Below are 18,693 nucleotides of genomic sequence, written 5' to 3'. Positions count from 1 at the left end.
TCTGGTCGGGTCGTTGGATGGTGGTAACGTAAAGGAACTCAGCGAAAATTACGGGGCCGGTCAATTTAGGCCGGAACCACATTTATCCTCTCTAAAAATGGATGCCTATTTTATCGTCGCTATAGTGTTTCTTCTGTGCTTCGCCCTGTATTTTACAGACACTCTGCTCAAGGTAAGCCTACTTGTTAATCATGAAATTATGGCAAAATTGCGGAGAATTTATGAAAATATGGATGTGTTGCAGTGATGAACAACAGGTCACGTTATGCTGTAACTTGTGGGAGCTAAACATTGGTGCGTTACTTTTATATTCTAGGAGGGACCAGAGCCTCCTCCCATGTTGACCTGGAGTGCTCTGAATGCTCTGCCAGGCCCCCTTAATGCATGTGAGCAAAAAAGGGAATGCAGACCTCTTGGAAGGATGTCAACACTGCTCTGGCTAGCATGACTTACCACTAATAGTCTGTGACATTCTAGGAGATAACTCACTCTTTCTTGTTGTTCTTTAAACATTTCACATCAGGACTATTTACATGGCTTATTAGTTACAGAAAGCATTGCTATTGGTGCCAAATTACCACTGCAGTTGCCATGTCTGAAAACTCCAACAGAATACAAGAAAGTGATTGTCTGAGCTGCTGGCATACACACACTAGGCAGGACTTAACTGTTTCTCTGGTAATACTATCATCATCATAAATTATCATTATCACTATCACATTGGCCTGAAATGGGAAGTCATTCCTCAGCATCAAAATAATTTGGGAACTGACCAAGTAGTTTTGTACATTGACATCAAGGATGCAAATCAATGTGGCAGAGGTCTAGGAGAAGTCAGAATTTGGAGGCCAGTTATGTCAGGTTTCAGGGTTTGATTCCTTAACTCATTTTAGACAGTGACACCCTAGGGTAAGTACATGGTGTGGAATTTACAGCTGTTTTGTTGGTGAGAGCATGACTGCCAAAGGTAGGATGTAGAGTTTTTTGTATGGATGGTAAATAGTACATGATTTTTGGTAAAGCCCACACTGGGAAACTATGTTATGATATCATTTGGTTAGGGAACAGCTGAGTTTACTTCCAGTTGAGCTGTGCTTCAAATTCAGGATCAAAAGCAGCCCTATTATGTGAAAGTGCAGATATGTAAAGCTGCATTACTTCAGTGGAGTGCCATCATCTTCTTGTGTGTGGGCAATCCTGGACCACCACATTGTGTGGTGATATTCCCACTAGCAAATGTTGTTTTTTTTCCTTCACTGCGGCAGGTTATGTAGCATCTGTCCAAACACCCTAATGAGGTAGTGGTGTGAACACTGTCAACACCACCACACATTGCATGATGCATTCCTGTTTCTCTGAGCTCGCTCTCCCACCTCCAGTCATGCCTGCACCTGCCGTACATCAACCTGCTGGAGTCATCTGGCATCTCCATCAAGCCGCTGCAGATCAAGTGGTCGACGCGCATGCTGAACCGCTCCTTCCAGCGCTGGGGCAGTGCGCCGGGCCGGCTGACCCGGCTGTGGTTTGCCTGTGGCGTCTGGATCACGTGCGCGCTGCTGCTGCCATCCATGCTGCTGCTCATCTACACTATCTACAGGCTGCTGTGGCCCGCCGCCCCGGCTGCCGGCGCCGGCGCCGCCGCCGCCGCTGCCGCCACGCGTCCTGCTTTCATCCTTGAGCCCGTGGTGAGCAGGGGGCTGGGATGGGGGAGCAGCAGCCAACCGTTGCAGGCCGCGTTGTGAGTACAGATCGCTGTGTGTGTTCAGATGATGAGACAGGAGGCAAGCATTGACGAGGAACAACTATTGTATCGTTTTGCAATGTTTTTTTTTGGGGGGGGGGGCTTCTGCATATAAGTGTATGAAACTTGTGCGGGGTATCGATGTACCGTTCTTCCCAATGTAATGAGGAAACAGCGTAAGGGCAAAAACAAACGGTAGCGGACAGCGCGATCATGGAGATGCCCTGCTGAGTCGCAGCTGTCATTTGGCTCATGTGTTTTTGTTTTGTTTTGCTTTTTTGTTTCACGCGAGGTGTGCGACGCCCACTCATTTTCCTCGCCGATTTCCTCGCCAAGCTAGAGATCTGGACATCCCGTACTACGTTTGCTGCGCAGACCGTATCACTCAGCTTGCCATGTGCCGTTTGTCACGTTGCATGTACGTTTTACGTCTCTCATACGTATGGGTGATTTACGACTGTGTGGGGTCGGCTCGGGTGATTCAAAAGTGGGAGATTTACGCGTAACATCGCAAACGGGATCGCGTGCTGAGCGAGCAGTAACCACCACTGACCGGATATTTGTAGCGTCAACGGCCTGGACAGTCGTGGACTTTGGCAGGTCCAAATCTTTGTAGCCAGTGATCAGGCCGCCACGCAATTCTCAGGAATTCCCCACGCCTTGTTAAAGCTGTGTCGTTATATGTATATTATGCGAGGCATCCAAATGCGGACGGTTCGATGAGGTGGCACATTCCTACGTTGCATTACGTTGCAGCCAGTTGCGCTGCGATATCACCCTAGCGTTATCTACCCGTTCGATTTACATGAAAAACGGGAAACTGCGTGTCACAAGCATGCTCGGGAATGCGGGCTAGGGACGGCCGCGTGGATTTCTGCGAGCAAACCCCGTAGCGACATGAGGTTAACTTAGATGAACTCAAATTCTGATTACCATAAGCTGGATATGCGCGCCAACCGCGATCCGCTTGTTTTAAGAGCGTTTTAATGACTGATGTCAGCTCTGGGCAGCCAGGGGCAGGTGGAGACATGAAATCAGGTATGTGGTGCAGGCTGCTATGAGAGCCGCCTACGAATCTTTGAGCGATGTCAACATTGTTCGACCGCGTGCACCAGGAGTAGAGCGAGAGGAAGTTCTTGCCACCTTTCTGAAACCGGCCTCAAATGCAACGTTGTGTGGCTTGAACCGAGACAAATCGGGTCAGGCTAACTGTATAGTCGCATGGCCGGTTTATTTTGAACAATATCCATCCACCTAGTTGGTTGTGTATTGTACCGTATTGTTTTACTTCCGTATGGTCATCCATAATGGAGTGTGACTCTAAAAACCCCGTGCTAAAAGTGCAGGAGGCAAGAACATGCAGGCAAAAAGACAAAACATATAACACACACACACACACACGCACACGCGCACACGCACACACGCACGCACACACGCACGCACGCACGCACGCACACACGCGCGCACGCACACACACACACATACGCACGCACGCACCACGCACACGCACACGCACACGCACACGCACACGCACACGCACACGCACACGCACACGCACACGCACACGCACACGCACACGCACACGCACACACACACACACACACACACACACACACACACACACACACACACACACACACACACACACACACACACACACACACACACACACACACACACACACACACACACACACACACACACACACACACGCCAATTCACCGGCTACCAATAGCATCAGCGCTCAAATATGCGCGCCTTCACCGCGCGTACAAAACCCTATTGTGTTAGTTAGCTGGTAAGTGATGTCGGCTGGCGGTACATTGAGGGTAATATCATCGCAGGGCCGGTTTATTGGGTACCAATATCCATCAAAAAAATTGTTCATCCAACTAGTTTATTGTGACTAATATCAATCCAAAACCTTGACGTTTCGTTTTAATGCTCTTTTCACAGTTACCGAAAATGAGTGTTTTCAAGCCCAACCACGTCAAGTAAAATTACCCGACCATGGTGAACGCGAGGTCAATATTAGCGCCCGCTGCCGCCGGTGTCACGGCCCGCTGCATGGCGTCACTTCCCGGCGACGTCCGTGACGAACAGACGCGGCAGCGTGGCGCGTGTGCCGAGTCGTCTCGTGTTCCTGTCAAACGTGAACCGGAAGGCGATGTGGGGTCACGGATAGATCCGCCCGCGTTTGTCTCGAGGGCACTTCGTGGTCAATACACGCCCCCGGAATTGCGACCAGCACCGATGTGGTGCTGACGTGCGTCGCCAGCGACCGTCCTGCCCGTCCTGCTCACTCAGCCAGGCGAGACGACCAGCCTACAAAACAGGCGCGTTGTGATGTGTGGAGCTGAGCGTCTTCTCCTTCCCAGTTGCCGGGAGTGAACCTGCCGGCCGACGACGTGCCGTACTACCTCGTCACCCTGCTGGTGTGCAGCGTCTGTCACGAGATCGGGCATGCGGTGGCCGCCGTCAGGTGAGACGCCGGCCGTGGCGGCGCGCCACGGCGGCACGACCCCGCGGTGGCGCGGCCGGCGCGCCCGCTCCCCAGGCTGACCCGCCGTTTGGCGCGCCGGCTGCCTGGCTTGAAGGCAGCATATCCTCGCGCCTGTGCTGCCGGTCGTACGGCTAAAACTCAGCTTGCTGCTGGGGAGACGGACCAGTGTGTCCAGAAGTCGCGGGCCCGCCTCCTGTGCGAGGAAACTTGCGGAGGGACAGCTGCCGGGATAGCGGCAAAAGACGTGCGGTGCGAAATTGTGTTGCTTGCTCCATCGATGTTCGGTCAAAATGATTTGATTTATTTCAAACGTAAATCATGATCCCACGAAATGAAGACGTATTTGACTGAAGAAAAATCCTTCCATGAGGTGGGGGACGGCAAGGATAGGAGGGGCAAGGCACGAGAGCCGGCCAAATTTCCTTAGATTGCCTCCCACGACTGCCGGCACAAAGTAAATAATTTTACCCGACATCTCCGCTATCGACGAGCATATTGTTTGTCCTATCCTCTTGCCCTCTCCGCCCCAAAGGGTGTCAGCTGGGTTTGCCCATTGTCTTTTCAGTGTCCCGCGGGTCATTACTGTCTCGGCAATGATGTGCTTGTAAACCGCGAATATCAGTATGTTCGCGACGTCTTGCTCTCCAATGATCAGGAATCTGGATGGACATGTCTGAACGGTGCCAAAGCGATGAGGTCAGCTGCAGTTTCCTGTCATGTAAATCGTCACAGGCGGATAGAACCCATTGACAGTAGCGTATTAGAGGGAGCTGACACAGAGGGCACCTCAGATTCCCCGTATCAAATTTTTGCGTATATTATTATGCCTGTGAAAGTGTGTCAACAAAACGTAGGTATGCCAGTAAAAATAGATACAATTAGTGTTCAGGGATTAAGGCATGATGGTAGATCTGAGGTAGGCAGATAACGCAGATTTATAATATACGACGTATTTGACGCCAAAAAATTTTCGCACACCTGTGACGCCGTAATTTTTGCCACTAATTTGTTCACGTCCGCCCCTCCCCGCCCTCTCCCTCCCTCCCCGCTGCAAAACCCTGTAGACGCTCCTCGCCATGGCTGTCCGGGCGGTCCGATTGTGGAGGTCGATCGAGATGTTGGCTTTGCATGCCGTCTTTGATACCCTTCACATTCTTGTGACGTGAGATGTCCGTTCGAGCGTCATCGTTGAACGTCGAATGGTTCGCGCAGCCGCATCACGCGTGACAAGTCGACCCACTGGAACTGCGCTTCCGTCTGAGGAATGCACCACCATAGCGCCGGCAGAAGTTTGTGGCTCCATGTCACGCTCGGCAGTCCGTTGCCGTGGAGGACAACAGCAAAACAAGCCCTCCCCCCAGCAGCCCAACGTGCAGAGTGGTCTAGGCCGAGCCGGCGAGCACGGGTGTCCAGCACCGTCCAGCACAACTCGAGATCGGAGCGAACATCGTCGTCATGAAGCTGCTGACGCTCCTGCTGCCCGGCCTGGCGGCCGGCCTGACGGCCGACTGGTTCACCCGCAACACGCAGCGCTTTATCGGCAACGCGACCGCGACGCTATGGGCCGCCAGCCAAGGCCGGTGCGCGCGATACTGCGGCGAGCTGGAGCCCGCCTACTGCGACGGCTTCCGGTTCGGACCGGACGGCCGGTGCGACCTGCTAGTGATGACGCAGCACTGCCTGAAGACGGCGCCGTCGACGGACGCCGCCGAAGTCAGCTACGAGCGGCGGGCCATCTCCCGACGCTCGACCGACTGTCTGCCCGGCTGGATCCCGTTCAACGGTAGCTGCTACTTGAGGATCGCTGACGCCATGAACAAAAACGACGCTATAGCAGCCTGCAAGTCAAGCGACCCGTGCGCGCTGCCCGTGTCCATCAACGACGACGTGGAGCTGGCGTTCTTGCTGCATCACTCCAGCCGCCCACACATCGCCGAGTGGGTTTCGCCGAAGCTTCGGGCCCTCGGCTGGCGCAATGCCGACAAGAGCCTTTTCATCCCCGAAATTACCATCCGCTCGACGGGTGGCATCGCCATGAGCCTGTCCGAAAACCACAACACGGACGAACTCATCCAGCGGCCAGATGAGGACGCCACGCTGGGAGTCGTTTGTGAGGCGCCGATGCCGGCCGGTCTGCTGCGCGGCTGTCCGGACGGTTGGCTGCAAACGGACGTCCACTGCTACGGCTTGGTGAAGCAGCCGATGACCTTCCATGCTGCCGACGAGCACTGCGGCCAGCTGGCCGAAGGGGCGCGACTGGGCCATACGCACGACGACGCCATGGCCCAAATCCTGATGGCTTTCCTCCAGAAGAACGGCAGGCACACCCTGTTCTGGTTTGGGATCCACGACGAGCCGCGTGATGGAACGTGGGAGACGCTGGACGGGTCCGCGTGGAGTTACCCCTGGTTGCCCCTGGGTCAACCGTCAGCAGACGCCACAGAAAACTGTGGTTTGGTGGTAGCCTATAAATATTTGATGAGCGCAAGTTGCAATGACAATCATGCTTCCATCTGCCGGGTGGACAGGATCGTCGTCTAGCACGCTTCACGCGTGAATGCGCGCTCGTCGCTGGCAGCAGGCGCTCCCATCCTCTGCTGACGGCAGCGGGCTCCGTGGGCTGAAGGCCAAATCACCGGGCTGCCACTCGCCTGGTCCAGATGCAGAAAGGGCGCCACGCCTAGGCGCGTGACTTTCACGCGCGTGCTGGTCAAATACCACTACTGGCAAGTGGCCAGCAGTGGTGAACTAACAGGACGCGATGAACCGCCAGAGAAGCGCGGGCGTAAGCGGAGAGTTGATCCCTATTTGCTTTTGACGCACGCCGCAAGTTGAGCCTTGAGCTCTGCCAGGACTGAGAGACGCTTTGGCCCGCTTCGCACCACGTGAGGGCTTCGAGGTGGACCCCGCACCGCGTGACGACCGCGCGACACGTTGCCCGGGACTGCAGGCGCGACTTCAGCGGGATTACGTCCGGATCGCACCATGCTTGGCAACATGTGGCGAACGTAACGACTCAACGTTTGCGGCGTCATTTATGTTCTTATCGCCTGCGCTTGAACGCGCCAAAATTTTGCGTGCTTGCAAGGATGTGGCTGCGCTAAAATTGGCGAGGCTTTGGCCATTCAACCCAAATCTGAAGTCAACACATGTGCTTTATCATGGTGGCTTGTACCGCCCCATCCGACCAGTGTCCACCTTTTGTTCTGTCTTCGCCCTGTGTTCCGTTTGTTAAGTGTGTGCATATCACATGTCAGCTGTCGTAGTTTGTGTGCCGTTCCTATGGTGCAGGGGAGAGTTGTTTTAAGTGAAAGCCTCTTTGGAAAAGGTCGTAAAACACGTTATTTATAACTGTATTAACTTGCGTAATGTCTTTGCCTTGAGAAATGGGCACTTAGCATGTCATAAAGGTAAGGCTTCTGTCCTGTTTTAACATAAACCAATTGTCGTGCGGCGTTGGACTTGTTTATTGTTCCTCTCGTAATGTTAAACTCGTATCTCAGCTTTCTGCTCAGCCGATTGCCCTGCATATTTCCTGCAATATCTACTTGTGCAAAATACATAGCATCAGTCAACCTTGTGGATGCGTATCGATTCCTGACGACAGGGTCGATGTTTCGCATAATACGTCGATGGGAACGGGGTTCGTTTGCGTGAGCTATTGAAAATGACTGGAGCTTTCCCAAAAATGCTCCAAGAAACGGCTTTCTCTTTGCACTTTCTTCCAAAGGGTGGGGATAAAGCCCGCAATTGGAAGGGGGAGGAGGGCGATACTAAGCCTCAATGACAAATCAACACAAAATATTTACCAGTCGATGCGCGATAGTCAGTATACTATTTGCGACACTTGGTGACCTTGGATAAGGTCGGAGTTCGCCAAAAACATCCCAAACCACCAAAATTGGGTGTAGACAACTCCTCGACACCAGCTAAGATTACCACGGTCTGCAGGGAACAGGTTCCCCAACATGACGTACCGGTTGAAGTTTTATTTTTGATCACTCCCATCGGCTTGGAATGTGGGGTTGTCCGCAACTATGCTTGGTGGTTTTCGGTGTTTCAGGTAATCATTGACCTGACCCAGGGCCACCATGTTCGGGACAGGATAGAATACCGACTATGGCGCACACAATAATGAATATATAGTAGTAAGCTGCCTCAAAGGTCCGAAATATGGGGTTTTCTGTCCACTGCTGTTCCGTTTGTTGCATTTTTGGTGACCTTTGACCCGACTCAAGGGCAAGGTTGTCTGGAAAAGATACGTTATCGACCCAGTTACTCCGGATGGTGAAGGTTGGGAATCGATCGGTCCCATAGGCTCTCGGAGCATGGGACTGTCGCAAGGGAGTAGTTTCACGAAATGAAATGGGGGGGGGGGGGGGGGAAGTGTTGGCCGACGGTGAAAAATTACTGAACGTACCCATAAAATGTGTCAAAAGCGGGTTTCCCCGGATGTCGCACACTTTATTCTCAGAGTTCCTCAGAGCGCCAGGTGACTTTATCAGAGTCCCGGAGTATCAGTCTTCTCATTCCCTTTAAGGGGAGTGTTCCACATTTGTATGAGGGTTTGAACTGAAAAAAGCAATCTTGATCAGTCAGTGCAGTTCACAGCCCTTCCCTTCTTAAGAGACCTTTAAACGCTCCAGGTTTTTTAGCTAGACGTCCGCGAAGATGTGCAGACAATTTCGGCGAATGCGACGATCAGTCAACAAAAATATAATTGTCGAGTTGTTCATATCTGATTCTCGTGAGCACGATTTCCAAATGCAATGGCCGTCAATGGGCTCTCCATTAATTTTGTGTAAGGTGCGATGACGCTATCAAACAATGACGTATTGAGCAGCATATGAACTCAACAGAGAGCCTGTGTTGTTTAGAGCAGCCTTTTTCACCTGAAAGCATACCAATAGTTTAACGTGAGCTTGGTTCACCATGTCCAATGCTTGCTTCAATATCTTCAAACGTGGAACAGCCCTTTTAACTGAGTATAAAACTCCATTCCTTGAGCCCTGTCATCTTAAGCAAATACAGTCATCCAAAATTTGAAGAAATATAGACAGTAAACAGGGTAAAAATAATTCGAATGCATGAGGGCTGCTGTGGAATTCTGCTGCCATTCTCCTACACAATCTTGAAATAAGATCCCCCACCCCGCAAAAAAATCTGGAAGCCAGGTAATGCTGTCGGTTTCCCCAAATGGGAAACTAAGGTAGTCCAAAACGACAGACAAAGAATGATGCGCATTTGAGGCACCCCAGGTAAATCGACTCGGGGCTGAGACTTAACCAGTTCTGCGGCATTGTTCCTCTGCGCGAAGCAGCTGATGAATTACAGGCCTTTGTGGGCTGTTACTTAGAGTGTACCAGAGGATACCACCGCAGGGATGTCACTTTTTGAAATCGGTTGGGGCAGCGGGCCTCAGTCATTAACCTTGACTAAGCCTACCTGCAAAACCAAATTTCTTTCCGGATTTCAGACGCTTAAAGTTGCGTTCCTGAAGTCAATGATTACAAATAGATGGTTGTACGTGTCAAGCATACGCAGATTGGCAGCCTTGGAGGCAAGAAAGCACAAAAATGAATAATTCCGTGCGAAAAGTCGGTTCTATGCGTGATAGACATCAAACGATCACTGTGGTTTTGTGGCGCAGCGAAATACGGCAGTGTTTCAACATATTCCGCTGCGCTGTTTGGAAGTATAAGCAAATCACGAGTGGATTGCGACGCGGCAAGTCGCCTGCGTCGCATTGTGCCTCAAAGCCTGCCCAGCCAATAAACTCTCATCGTTCTGCACTGAGCGTGTATGAAACAAGATTGGCGACGAGGATATTAACTTTGATTTGTTATTTTCACGCTGAATTGCCCGCCATAAGTTTTAAATCCGTCTGAAAAGGGATGGCATTGCCGACGCCGGAATGGCCGCAGTTTGATATGACGCACCCAGATCAATGGCGTAAATGGCTCCGTCGACTGTAAAACGTGTCTGGCGATGGGAGTAGAAGATCCTGCCCGGAAAAAAGCCTACTTGCTGCATGTTGCTGGTCCTGCAGTGTTTGATGTGCAAGAAACGCCGCCACAGCCCCCGCCTGTCGCGGGAGAGGCCGCAGATGTCTACAGAAAGATGTGCACGCAGCCCGGGTCATATTTTGTTCCGCAGAAAACATAGACGAGTGTGATGTGCTCCGCCAAACGATGCAAATCGAAGGTGAGTCCACTGACTCATTTGTGGCTCGCCTCATGCACCTCGCCAGTACTTGTAATTTCACCGATTCTGCCCGGGAAATCTGCCAGCAGATGATCCTGAGAGTCAGAGATCCCAGGGTGAGGGAAAAGGCCCTGCAACAGAAAATGACACTCGAGGAATTGCGCTCATTGGCAAGAGGCTTGGAGCAAGCCAGAGTCCAAGCCCGTGCCATTGAAGCACGCCATTCAAACAGATTTGCTGCGCCACAGGCAAATGTCCAGGCACAAAACGTAGTGCAAAAACAAAAGTCCGCCCCAAACGTGGTGCAAAAGAAAATGCACCAAAGCAACCAGCCCAGTCACAGCGTCTCGAACACAGAAAGATGCACATGATGTAACAGCCCGAAACATGGCCAGTGGCAGTGCCCCTTTAAAAAGCAGGACTGCTTTCACTGTGGAAAACGGGGTCACACCCAAACGGCATGCCGCAAACAAAGGTCAGCATGGTGTTACCAGAGTAAAACAGATGGACCAAGCACACAATCTGCAAGCTCAGCATGAAAGCCCACCTGAGGAGTGCCTCCTGAGGATCAACAAGTCTACACAGGAGACAACAGCAGGCGAAAACCGTCCAATCGAGACAACAGTGCAGTGGGTGGAAAGCCAGTGCAGGGGAAGTCGATACTGGTGCAGCAGTGTCAGTGATGCCGTAACAGCTCTTCTGCAAGCTGTGGCCAAACAGGAAATTGGAGGAATGCAGACAGCGACTGAAAACCTACACAGGTGAGCCCACCTCTGTATTAGGGAAGTCAAGGGGATTGTGCAAGAAAAGGATACATGAGTCCAGCTACCACCCGATCGTAGTGCGTGGATCCAGCCAGCCCCTACTGGGAAGAAATCGTCTCTCCAAGGTGAAACTCAGCTGGCATGCAATCTTCTAGGTGAAGGCCTCACTGGAGGAAACAGCACAAGAGATGCTGAAAAAGTTCCCAAATCTGAAGAAGCCCGAGTTGGGGAAGGCCAACACTGAAGCCCACCTGGAGATAAATCCGAACGTCAAACCGGTGTTCTGCAAACGGCGATCGTTGCCCCTGGCTCTGCACCCACTGGTGGAAGAGGGGCTGGATCGTCAAATCGAAGCCGGAATCCTGAAGCAGATCTGGTGGCCTGGGATGGACTCAGACATTGCCGAGCTCACCCAAGTCTGTGACGCATGTCAGCTACACCAGAAAGCAGCGCCTACAGTGCCTTCTCAACCATGGAGGTACCCAGACGCTCCGTGGGACAGAGTACATGTTGACTACGCTGGCCCTGTAGAAGGCAAGATGCTTCTGATTGTGGTGGATGCGTATAGCAAATGGCCAGACGTCTGGATAACCAACGACGTCAGCACAAGAACGACCGTATACCACCTACGGATTACCTTTGCCATGCGTGGGATCCCCGCAGTGATCGTGAGCGACAACGCTGGCTGCTTCACCAGTAAGGAGTTTAGCGACTTTACAAGCGCCAACGGCATTCGCCATGTCTTCACCCCTCCGCTTCACCCTGCGTCTAATGGTCAAGCGGAAAACATAGTGAAGCTTGTGAAAACCGGAATCAAGAAGCAACGCCCCGCTCCTCTGCTCGCGAAGCTCCAGAGGTGGTTGTTCCAGTACAGGAATACGCCACCTACAGCAGCAGGGAAAGCCCCAGCAGAGATGCTGTTCAAACGCGCTCCAAGAACGCACCTGACGCAGCTCCATCCGTCGGAGGAGAGGCAGTACCGCAGCAGCACAGCGAGTGGTTCTGTCAACAGATTATTCCGTACGGGAGACACAGTCTTCATCACAGAAGTGACTGGTTCGGCCTATAAGTGGCTCCCAGGAACCGGGCTAGATGTCTGCGGACCGTCTTGCCAGGTTCTGTTGCAAGATGGCCGTCAGTTCCGTTGTCACTTCGATCACATCCGTCCCCGTAATAAATCTGGAGAGAATGGACTGCTCGAAACAGAGAAGCACTTCGCACCTGGTAGCCTAACTTCACAGCCGTTCGTGGCTGCGCCCAGGAACGTGACGACACCACAGCCGACTGACAGCAAGCCAGCGACGTTCGCTCCGTCCGCGGAAGCTGTCAACCAGCCAGCGACGTCCGCTTCATCCGCGGAAGCTGAAACCAGCCTCCCGCAGCCCAGTGGCTCGCGAACGACGGAAACAGCCGATCTGGTTCCGCCGCCTGCTCGTCCGGTACGCAACTAGCGCCCGCCAGAGCGCCTGGACTTATAATATGTACCGTTATGCTAGTTTTTGCCAAGAAGGGAGGAGTTGTGGTATTGTGGCGCAGCGAATTACGGCAGTGTTTCAACATGTTCCGATGCGCCGTTCGGAAATAAAGCCAACTCACGAGTGGATTGCGACGCGCCAAGCCACGTGTATCGCATTGCGCCTGAAAGCCTGCCCAGCCAATGAACTCCCATCGTTCTGCACTGAGCGTATGTGCAACAATCACGAAATCCATCAACTCACTCTGAACGATTTCTATTCTTATCACGAATTTTCGGCCGCCGAGCCCGCATTTCCAGTGGATGGATGGTTAGCGTGCTGGTCTCACGCAAAAGGTTTGCCATCAGGGATCTCGTGTGGCGTATGCCTTCCTTTGAGCACCTCTCACCTCTGTTCGTCTACAAAGAACCCTCACGCGTTTTGGCTCCAATCTCGCAGCACGTAGATCACCGAATCGCGGTCGCTCCACCTGTTCGTCGGCGTGGGCACGTGCGCACTCGCCCCCCCCCCCCTCCCCCCCCCCCCCGCCTCCTGCCGCGCAGCGCCCACTCGCGGCACCCACCGTTTGCCTCGTCCCAACAGGGAGCACGTGCGTGTGTTCGGCTCGGGTCTGCTGTTGGTGCTGATCGTGCCGGCGGCCTTCGTGGACGTCTGTTCGGAGTCGCTGGCTGCGCTGCCACCCGGCCGCCGATTGCGGGTCCTCTGCGCCGGCGTCTGGCACAACGTCGTGCTCTGCGCGGTCGCTGCGCTCGTGCTGGCTGCCGCGCCGCTGGCGCTCGCGCCGCTTTACTTCGTCAACGACGGCATCATCGTCTACCATGTGGAACCGGTGAGGGAAGTGCTATTACTCCTGGCTACTCCTGGCGTTGTTGTCGGCGCAGTTTGGTGTGGATCATAATCCTTTCGGTCAGGGATTACCATTCCGTTACTATGGAATAACGGAGCGTGGAAAGTGGTGGAGGCTTCATTGCGTCTGTGATTCGTCTATCACTGAGACTTGACCCACACAGCTTCCCCCCCCCCCCCCCTCCATCTCTGCGGGGGTCGATGCGGGCGTTCGGGCGGCTCCCACCCAGTGGCGTAGCCAGGACTCTACCCAGGAGGGGGTAAATGGGAACAAAGAGGCAACTTTGAGCCAGGGGACGCCGTTTTTTGGGCCTTTGGGAGCTTTTAGGGTCAAAATCTCATTTTGATGCGTGTGAGGATCCATTTTTGATATTAAGAAGCACGGCCAGCGTTAATAACAGCCCAAAAATACTGGGAGCCGTGTCCCAGGGAGTCCGCCACCTCCTGCGGACGGTCCCAAAGCCCCCGTCCCCCCTCCTTAAAACCCACGCTTATGCTCATGCGGGAACGGGGGGAGGGCACTTAAGCTTATTCATGGCCGCTGAATGCAGATTGCCCTTGATTAGCCAGGCGTGGCGAAGATTCAGTATCAAACGAGGAAATGGTTTCTCTCGGTGTACCAAGACCAGGACGTACTTGGGTCGGGGGCACGGGGGCATCACGAGATTTAGAAGCGCGTTTTTCGTAGGTTGTTGCCCAATGAAAGAAGAAAACGTTCAGTTCTGTGTTGTAATCCCCACTTTACCCTAGCAAAAAGCCAACATAGTGCCGCGATGTCGGCTCAGCCTCATGGATGAGATGTTTCAGAAGATTGACATCGCCCGGACCTTACCGCAACTCTTCCAGGCTACCACCACACATTCCATTGAAACTTCATTCTCTCGAAGTCAGGACTTTGCACCGGACGCCGGTAACGCGGCCACAGAACATGGCACGCCTAGGCGGTGAAGGCATTGCCCGGCAGCAGCACAAAAACACACCCCAACATTCCGTGAAAAATTAACACAACGTGCAGCAGTAGCACGGCATCCGCCGCCGCGGGCGATGCTTTGCAAACTGTCACGACACACGCCCATTACCTGATCTACACAAGGCGTTCACGAAAGCATCCATCGCCTAAACCTGCGTCATAGCTAGCTTTGCTCAACCATATCCTGGGCGGGGTTCCCATTACCTGTATTCCGGGGGAGAGGCCGCATTCTGCCCCCGCCCCCACACACTTAGGTCCCTGGGGTTGGTGGGCCGATTATGAAGAGTTCGCGTTGTTGCACATAGGTCGGGTAGATCTTTATTTGTGCTTCCTGAACGGGGGAAGCGTTGCATCAGGGTGTACTAAAAGCTCAGAACCGTTCAGGTATTTGTAATCCAATTAATAACCGATTTCGACGAAAACGACGCACATCATAGTCTGAGCATTATGAATACTGGAGGTTTCAGAACGTTTAAGGTATGGAAAAACCGTGCGGTGTAGAGGAGGGTGACGGAACACAGGAATTTGGGTTCGCCGGGCGAACTACGTGGAATGGGAGTACTACCACTTCAGCTGGGGAGACTGCATTTGCCGGTGTTACGGTGCATCCTGGACGGAGCTTCCTGTTTCTTTAAGGGGCAGGCGCCATGTTGAGTTCGGCCCTTATTAACACGTCAACGACAATGATAAAGGCATTGGAGAGGAGGCCTGGGGACAATTCTGGACGGCCCCCTTTGGCTATGGGTTCCGGCACCCCGATCGTTTTTACGATGTTCCACCCCGAGGTGTAGAACGGCACAGTATTTGGTAGGCGCACACCTCCGCCGCCGTGCAGCAGCGAAAAAGGCAACTGTTTTCTTGTGACCCTGAGTGTAAGGTCCGAGCGGGTGGTCCAGTGCTGAGTAACCTTGAGCTCTAAACGGGCACAGGATCCGTACCTCCCTGGATTTCAGCCTCAGTGTGTTTGCCAGAAGGGGTCGCCGAAAGGGATTATCCAATTTACTGTCAGCGCCTTACAGGCGTTCACTGACCAGACCTCAGCGTAGAGGGCTCATCATGGCCGATTTTGCGAATGCCATTAATGCCTTAATGCGTGATGCGTGCTAGCTTGAAATCGTTTTAACGCATTATTGGTACCTGATACGTCTCGCGCGATGCTTGTTGTTGCTGGCATATCTAAGTTATGCACGATGCCCGTTTACTTGAAATCACTTGCATGCATGATGTGTGATGCGTGTTGACATGAATTCGTTTGCAGGTGCATGTATTTTTCACGCATTGAAAACATCAGTTGGATACACACGGCATCGTATTTACCGCCGGCAATTACTCCTTGCTTAATCCCCTGAATGTTAGTGACCTGCGAAAACCGCGGCTCGCTTAAAGAATCTTCCAAAAACTGAGTGGGCTCGGCAGGCTGTTTCCAGCGTCTAACTTGTCACCCGTATTCGTTCTGTTTAAAGTATGTAGCCAAAGTATCAATGCATCTATCTCTCCTTTCTCCTGGTTATTTTACGAAGAATAAGGCTATTAGTATTGTCTTTCTTATATGTATCATATTTTTGTTAAATGATCTGAACAGGTTAAAGGGAATGGTCTAAATGTGTGCGGGGGTTGGAACTTAAATAGCCATCTTGAAGGCATTTTGGTGCTGTTCACAACCATGCCCTTCTTACGATGCAAGCTCCTTTAGTTTCTGAGCTACACGCCTGCGAAAATAGGCAAGGTTTATCGGGGAGAGTACGTTAAAGCCACCTTGGTATTCATGACGTCGTAAGAACATCATTCAACTTAAGTCATTTTATAAGCCATGCGGCGATTAATGCCAATACAAATATAATTGTCGAGGCGTTTATGTCTGGAGTTCGTGAGCGCAATGTCCAGATATAACGGCCGTCCATTGGCTCCAAGTCAGTGTTGTGCAGGGTACGACGACGTAATCAAACCGTGACGCATTGAGGAGCATATTTACTTAACAGAAAACTGTGCTGTGCAGAACAGTCTTCTCCGCTTAAAACGTATATCGATAGTTAAACGTGAGCTCATTTCATCATACCTCATGCTTTCTTTTACATCTTCAGACGCGGACATTCCCTTTAAGTAAAAGATGCTGACGTGAAATCCGAAAATTCAGAGACCTGCCCAAAACCGTTCAAGAGCAGGCAGAAAACAACGAGTGGGCGGAATCCGCCCCTGCGCAGTGCAGGAACGACAAAGCGCCAGCCTTCCACCACTTCGGTGTTGGCAGGGGTCGCCGCTGCACGGCGCCACCGGTCTGTCGGCGGGAGACCTGGTGACGGGCGTGGACGACTGCGCGGTGACGACCCGTCGTGACTGGCTGTCGTGTCTGGCGCGGCAGGCGGCGGCGCCCCCAGCCGGCTACTGCGTGCCCTCCGACATCACGGCAACCTACGACGAAACCATCGACCACCGTGAGTGATGACGATCGTTGAAGCGTTTCCGCTGTTGGGGACCACGGGCGAGACGGCAAGTCAATATATTTTCCGGTCGTGAGGCCTGACGGGAAAGTAATGGCTGGACGACTGAGCATTCTGAGATCGCGCCGTGGAACAAGCAAACTGCCTTTTGAGTGCGGTTACATGGCGTGCCCAGGTGCACGGTGCTGGTGCAATTGCCCTGCTACGCCGTGCTGACGTGTTGGGTCAGCCGCTGTTAATGAATCAATGTCGCCATCAAACACAAGCCTAGGCAACAACAGCAAGCACACTGCCATGCCACCTTGTGCACAGCCATCGATTTGGCAGCTGCGTAACTTCATGGCACTGCGTATAATCACTGGAAGGTCTCCTGTCTTGCAATGATCACCATATTGCACTGAAGGTCCTCCAGCAATGGGCCCTGGGACCGTCCCTACGCATGCATGTACCGAAATTTTGACACATTTCGTATGCGCCACTAGCAGCAGTCCATGAAATTCACTTCAAAAAGAGCGTCAGCTGCCCAGTCTGTGCAGACCTGCCCGCCACCCGTCGCCGCCCTCACTAACGCTTTCCCCCGTCTGTGCCGTCGACAGCGTTCCAGCGCGAGGAAACAGGCACGATGGAGTGCTGCGCCGCATCCAATGGCAGCTCACACCTCTGCTTCCAGTTCATCGCCGACGAATCTCGCCCGGATCGGGGCGCGCCACCCTTCTCCTGCCTGCCGGCGCGCGCAGTGGTAGACGCGGCGCCCATGCGGTGCGCCACAACCGCCGCCTGCGCCGAGGAGCACTTCTGCTTGCAGCCGGCGCTCGAGAACGGCACGCGCCTGCTCGCGTTGCGGCGCCGCGGCGCGCGCGCCGTGCTTTTCTTGGGCGTGCCGGCGGCGGCGTTCCGCGACACCCGCGTCTCCGGGTACCGGCCGCGCTCGGCACTCTTCTCGGCTTCGCTGCCGCTGCGACTCGAGACGCTGGCGCGCTACGTGCTCTCGTTCTCGGCGGCGCTGGCCGTGCTGAACGCCGTGCCGTGCCGCGCGCTCGACGGCCAGTGGATCTGGGAGGCGCTGCTGGAGGCGGCGCTGGCCGGCCGCGTCGGCCGGCGGTGGCGCGCGCGGTTGGCCTCCGCCGGCACGCTCGCCGGCTCGGCACTGCTGGCGCTCAACGTGGCACTCGGACTCAGAGCTCTGGTGACGGCGCTCTGAGCTGTGATCCGGCCCCCGGCAGCCGGGGGCCGGATCAGCCCCGGCAGCCGGGGCAGGGGGGGGGGGGGGGGGGCGGCTGAGAGCGGGTGCGCAGTGTCGCTCGCCGCCGAGGAAAGGCCGCGACCTGCCGGACGGCGGCTGAGGCCGGGCGTGTCGCCGGCCGCTGAAGGAACACTGCCGCCGTCACCATCTGCCGGGCTTGACATCAAGCTCACCTGGCGCAGCGTTCCGGCCCGGTCCCAAGGTCGCATCTGTGAGACGCCACCAGCCGGCGGCGGCTGCCACCGGGGGTCCTCTCTGCGTGGCGCTGCCCGGCGGCCGAGCGCCCATCCTCCGCCCCTCCAAGGCTCCCGTGTCACGCGCCCCGCGCCGTGTCACGCACGCCGCGCGCGTGCCGTCGACGCCGTGATTCCGAGATCCCGCGTGACGCGCCACAGACAGTGCGGGTGCACCAGCGGGAGTGAATGTTCGCCGCTAGTCATTTGGTGCGCGGGTGAGGCGCGCCGCCGTGCGGACATGACCTGACCTGACCTGACCCTTCGCAGGGGTGA

General features: G+C 54.0%; 1 protein-coding gene across 1 annotated transcript; it reads left to right on the top strand.

The window, feature by feature from the left end:
- S2P (membrane-bound transcription factor site-2 protease) lies at window positions 1-18,693 on the top strand. Its single transcript, XM_037218041.1, has 7 exons — window positions 1-172; window positions 1,380-1,685; window positions 4,120-4,223; window positions 13,270-13,516; window positions 16,752-16,935; window positions 17,538-18,016; window positions 18,688-18,693. Exons 1-7 carry the CDS (start codon window positions 98-100, stop codon window positions 18,691-18,693), a joined length of 1,401 nt encoding a protein of 466 aa, XP_037073936.1. The 5' UTR covers window positions 1-97.

This window comes from Pollicipes pollicipes, unplaced genomic scaffold (genome assembly GCF_011947565.3).
Source record: "Pollicipes pollicipes isolate AB1234 unplaced genomic scaffold, Ppol_2.1 Scaffold_4219;HRSCAF=4965_pilon_pilon_pilon, whole genome shotgun sequence".
Classification (NCBI taxonomy): Eukaryota; Metazoa; Arthropoda; class Thecostraca; order Pollicipedomorpha; family Pollicipedidae; genus Pollicipes; species Pollicipes pollicipes.
This window is presented reverse-complemented; position numbering and strand designations above follow the sequence as displayed.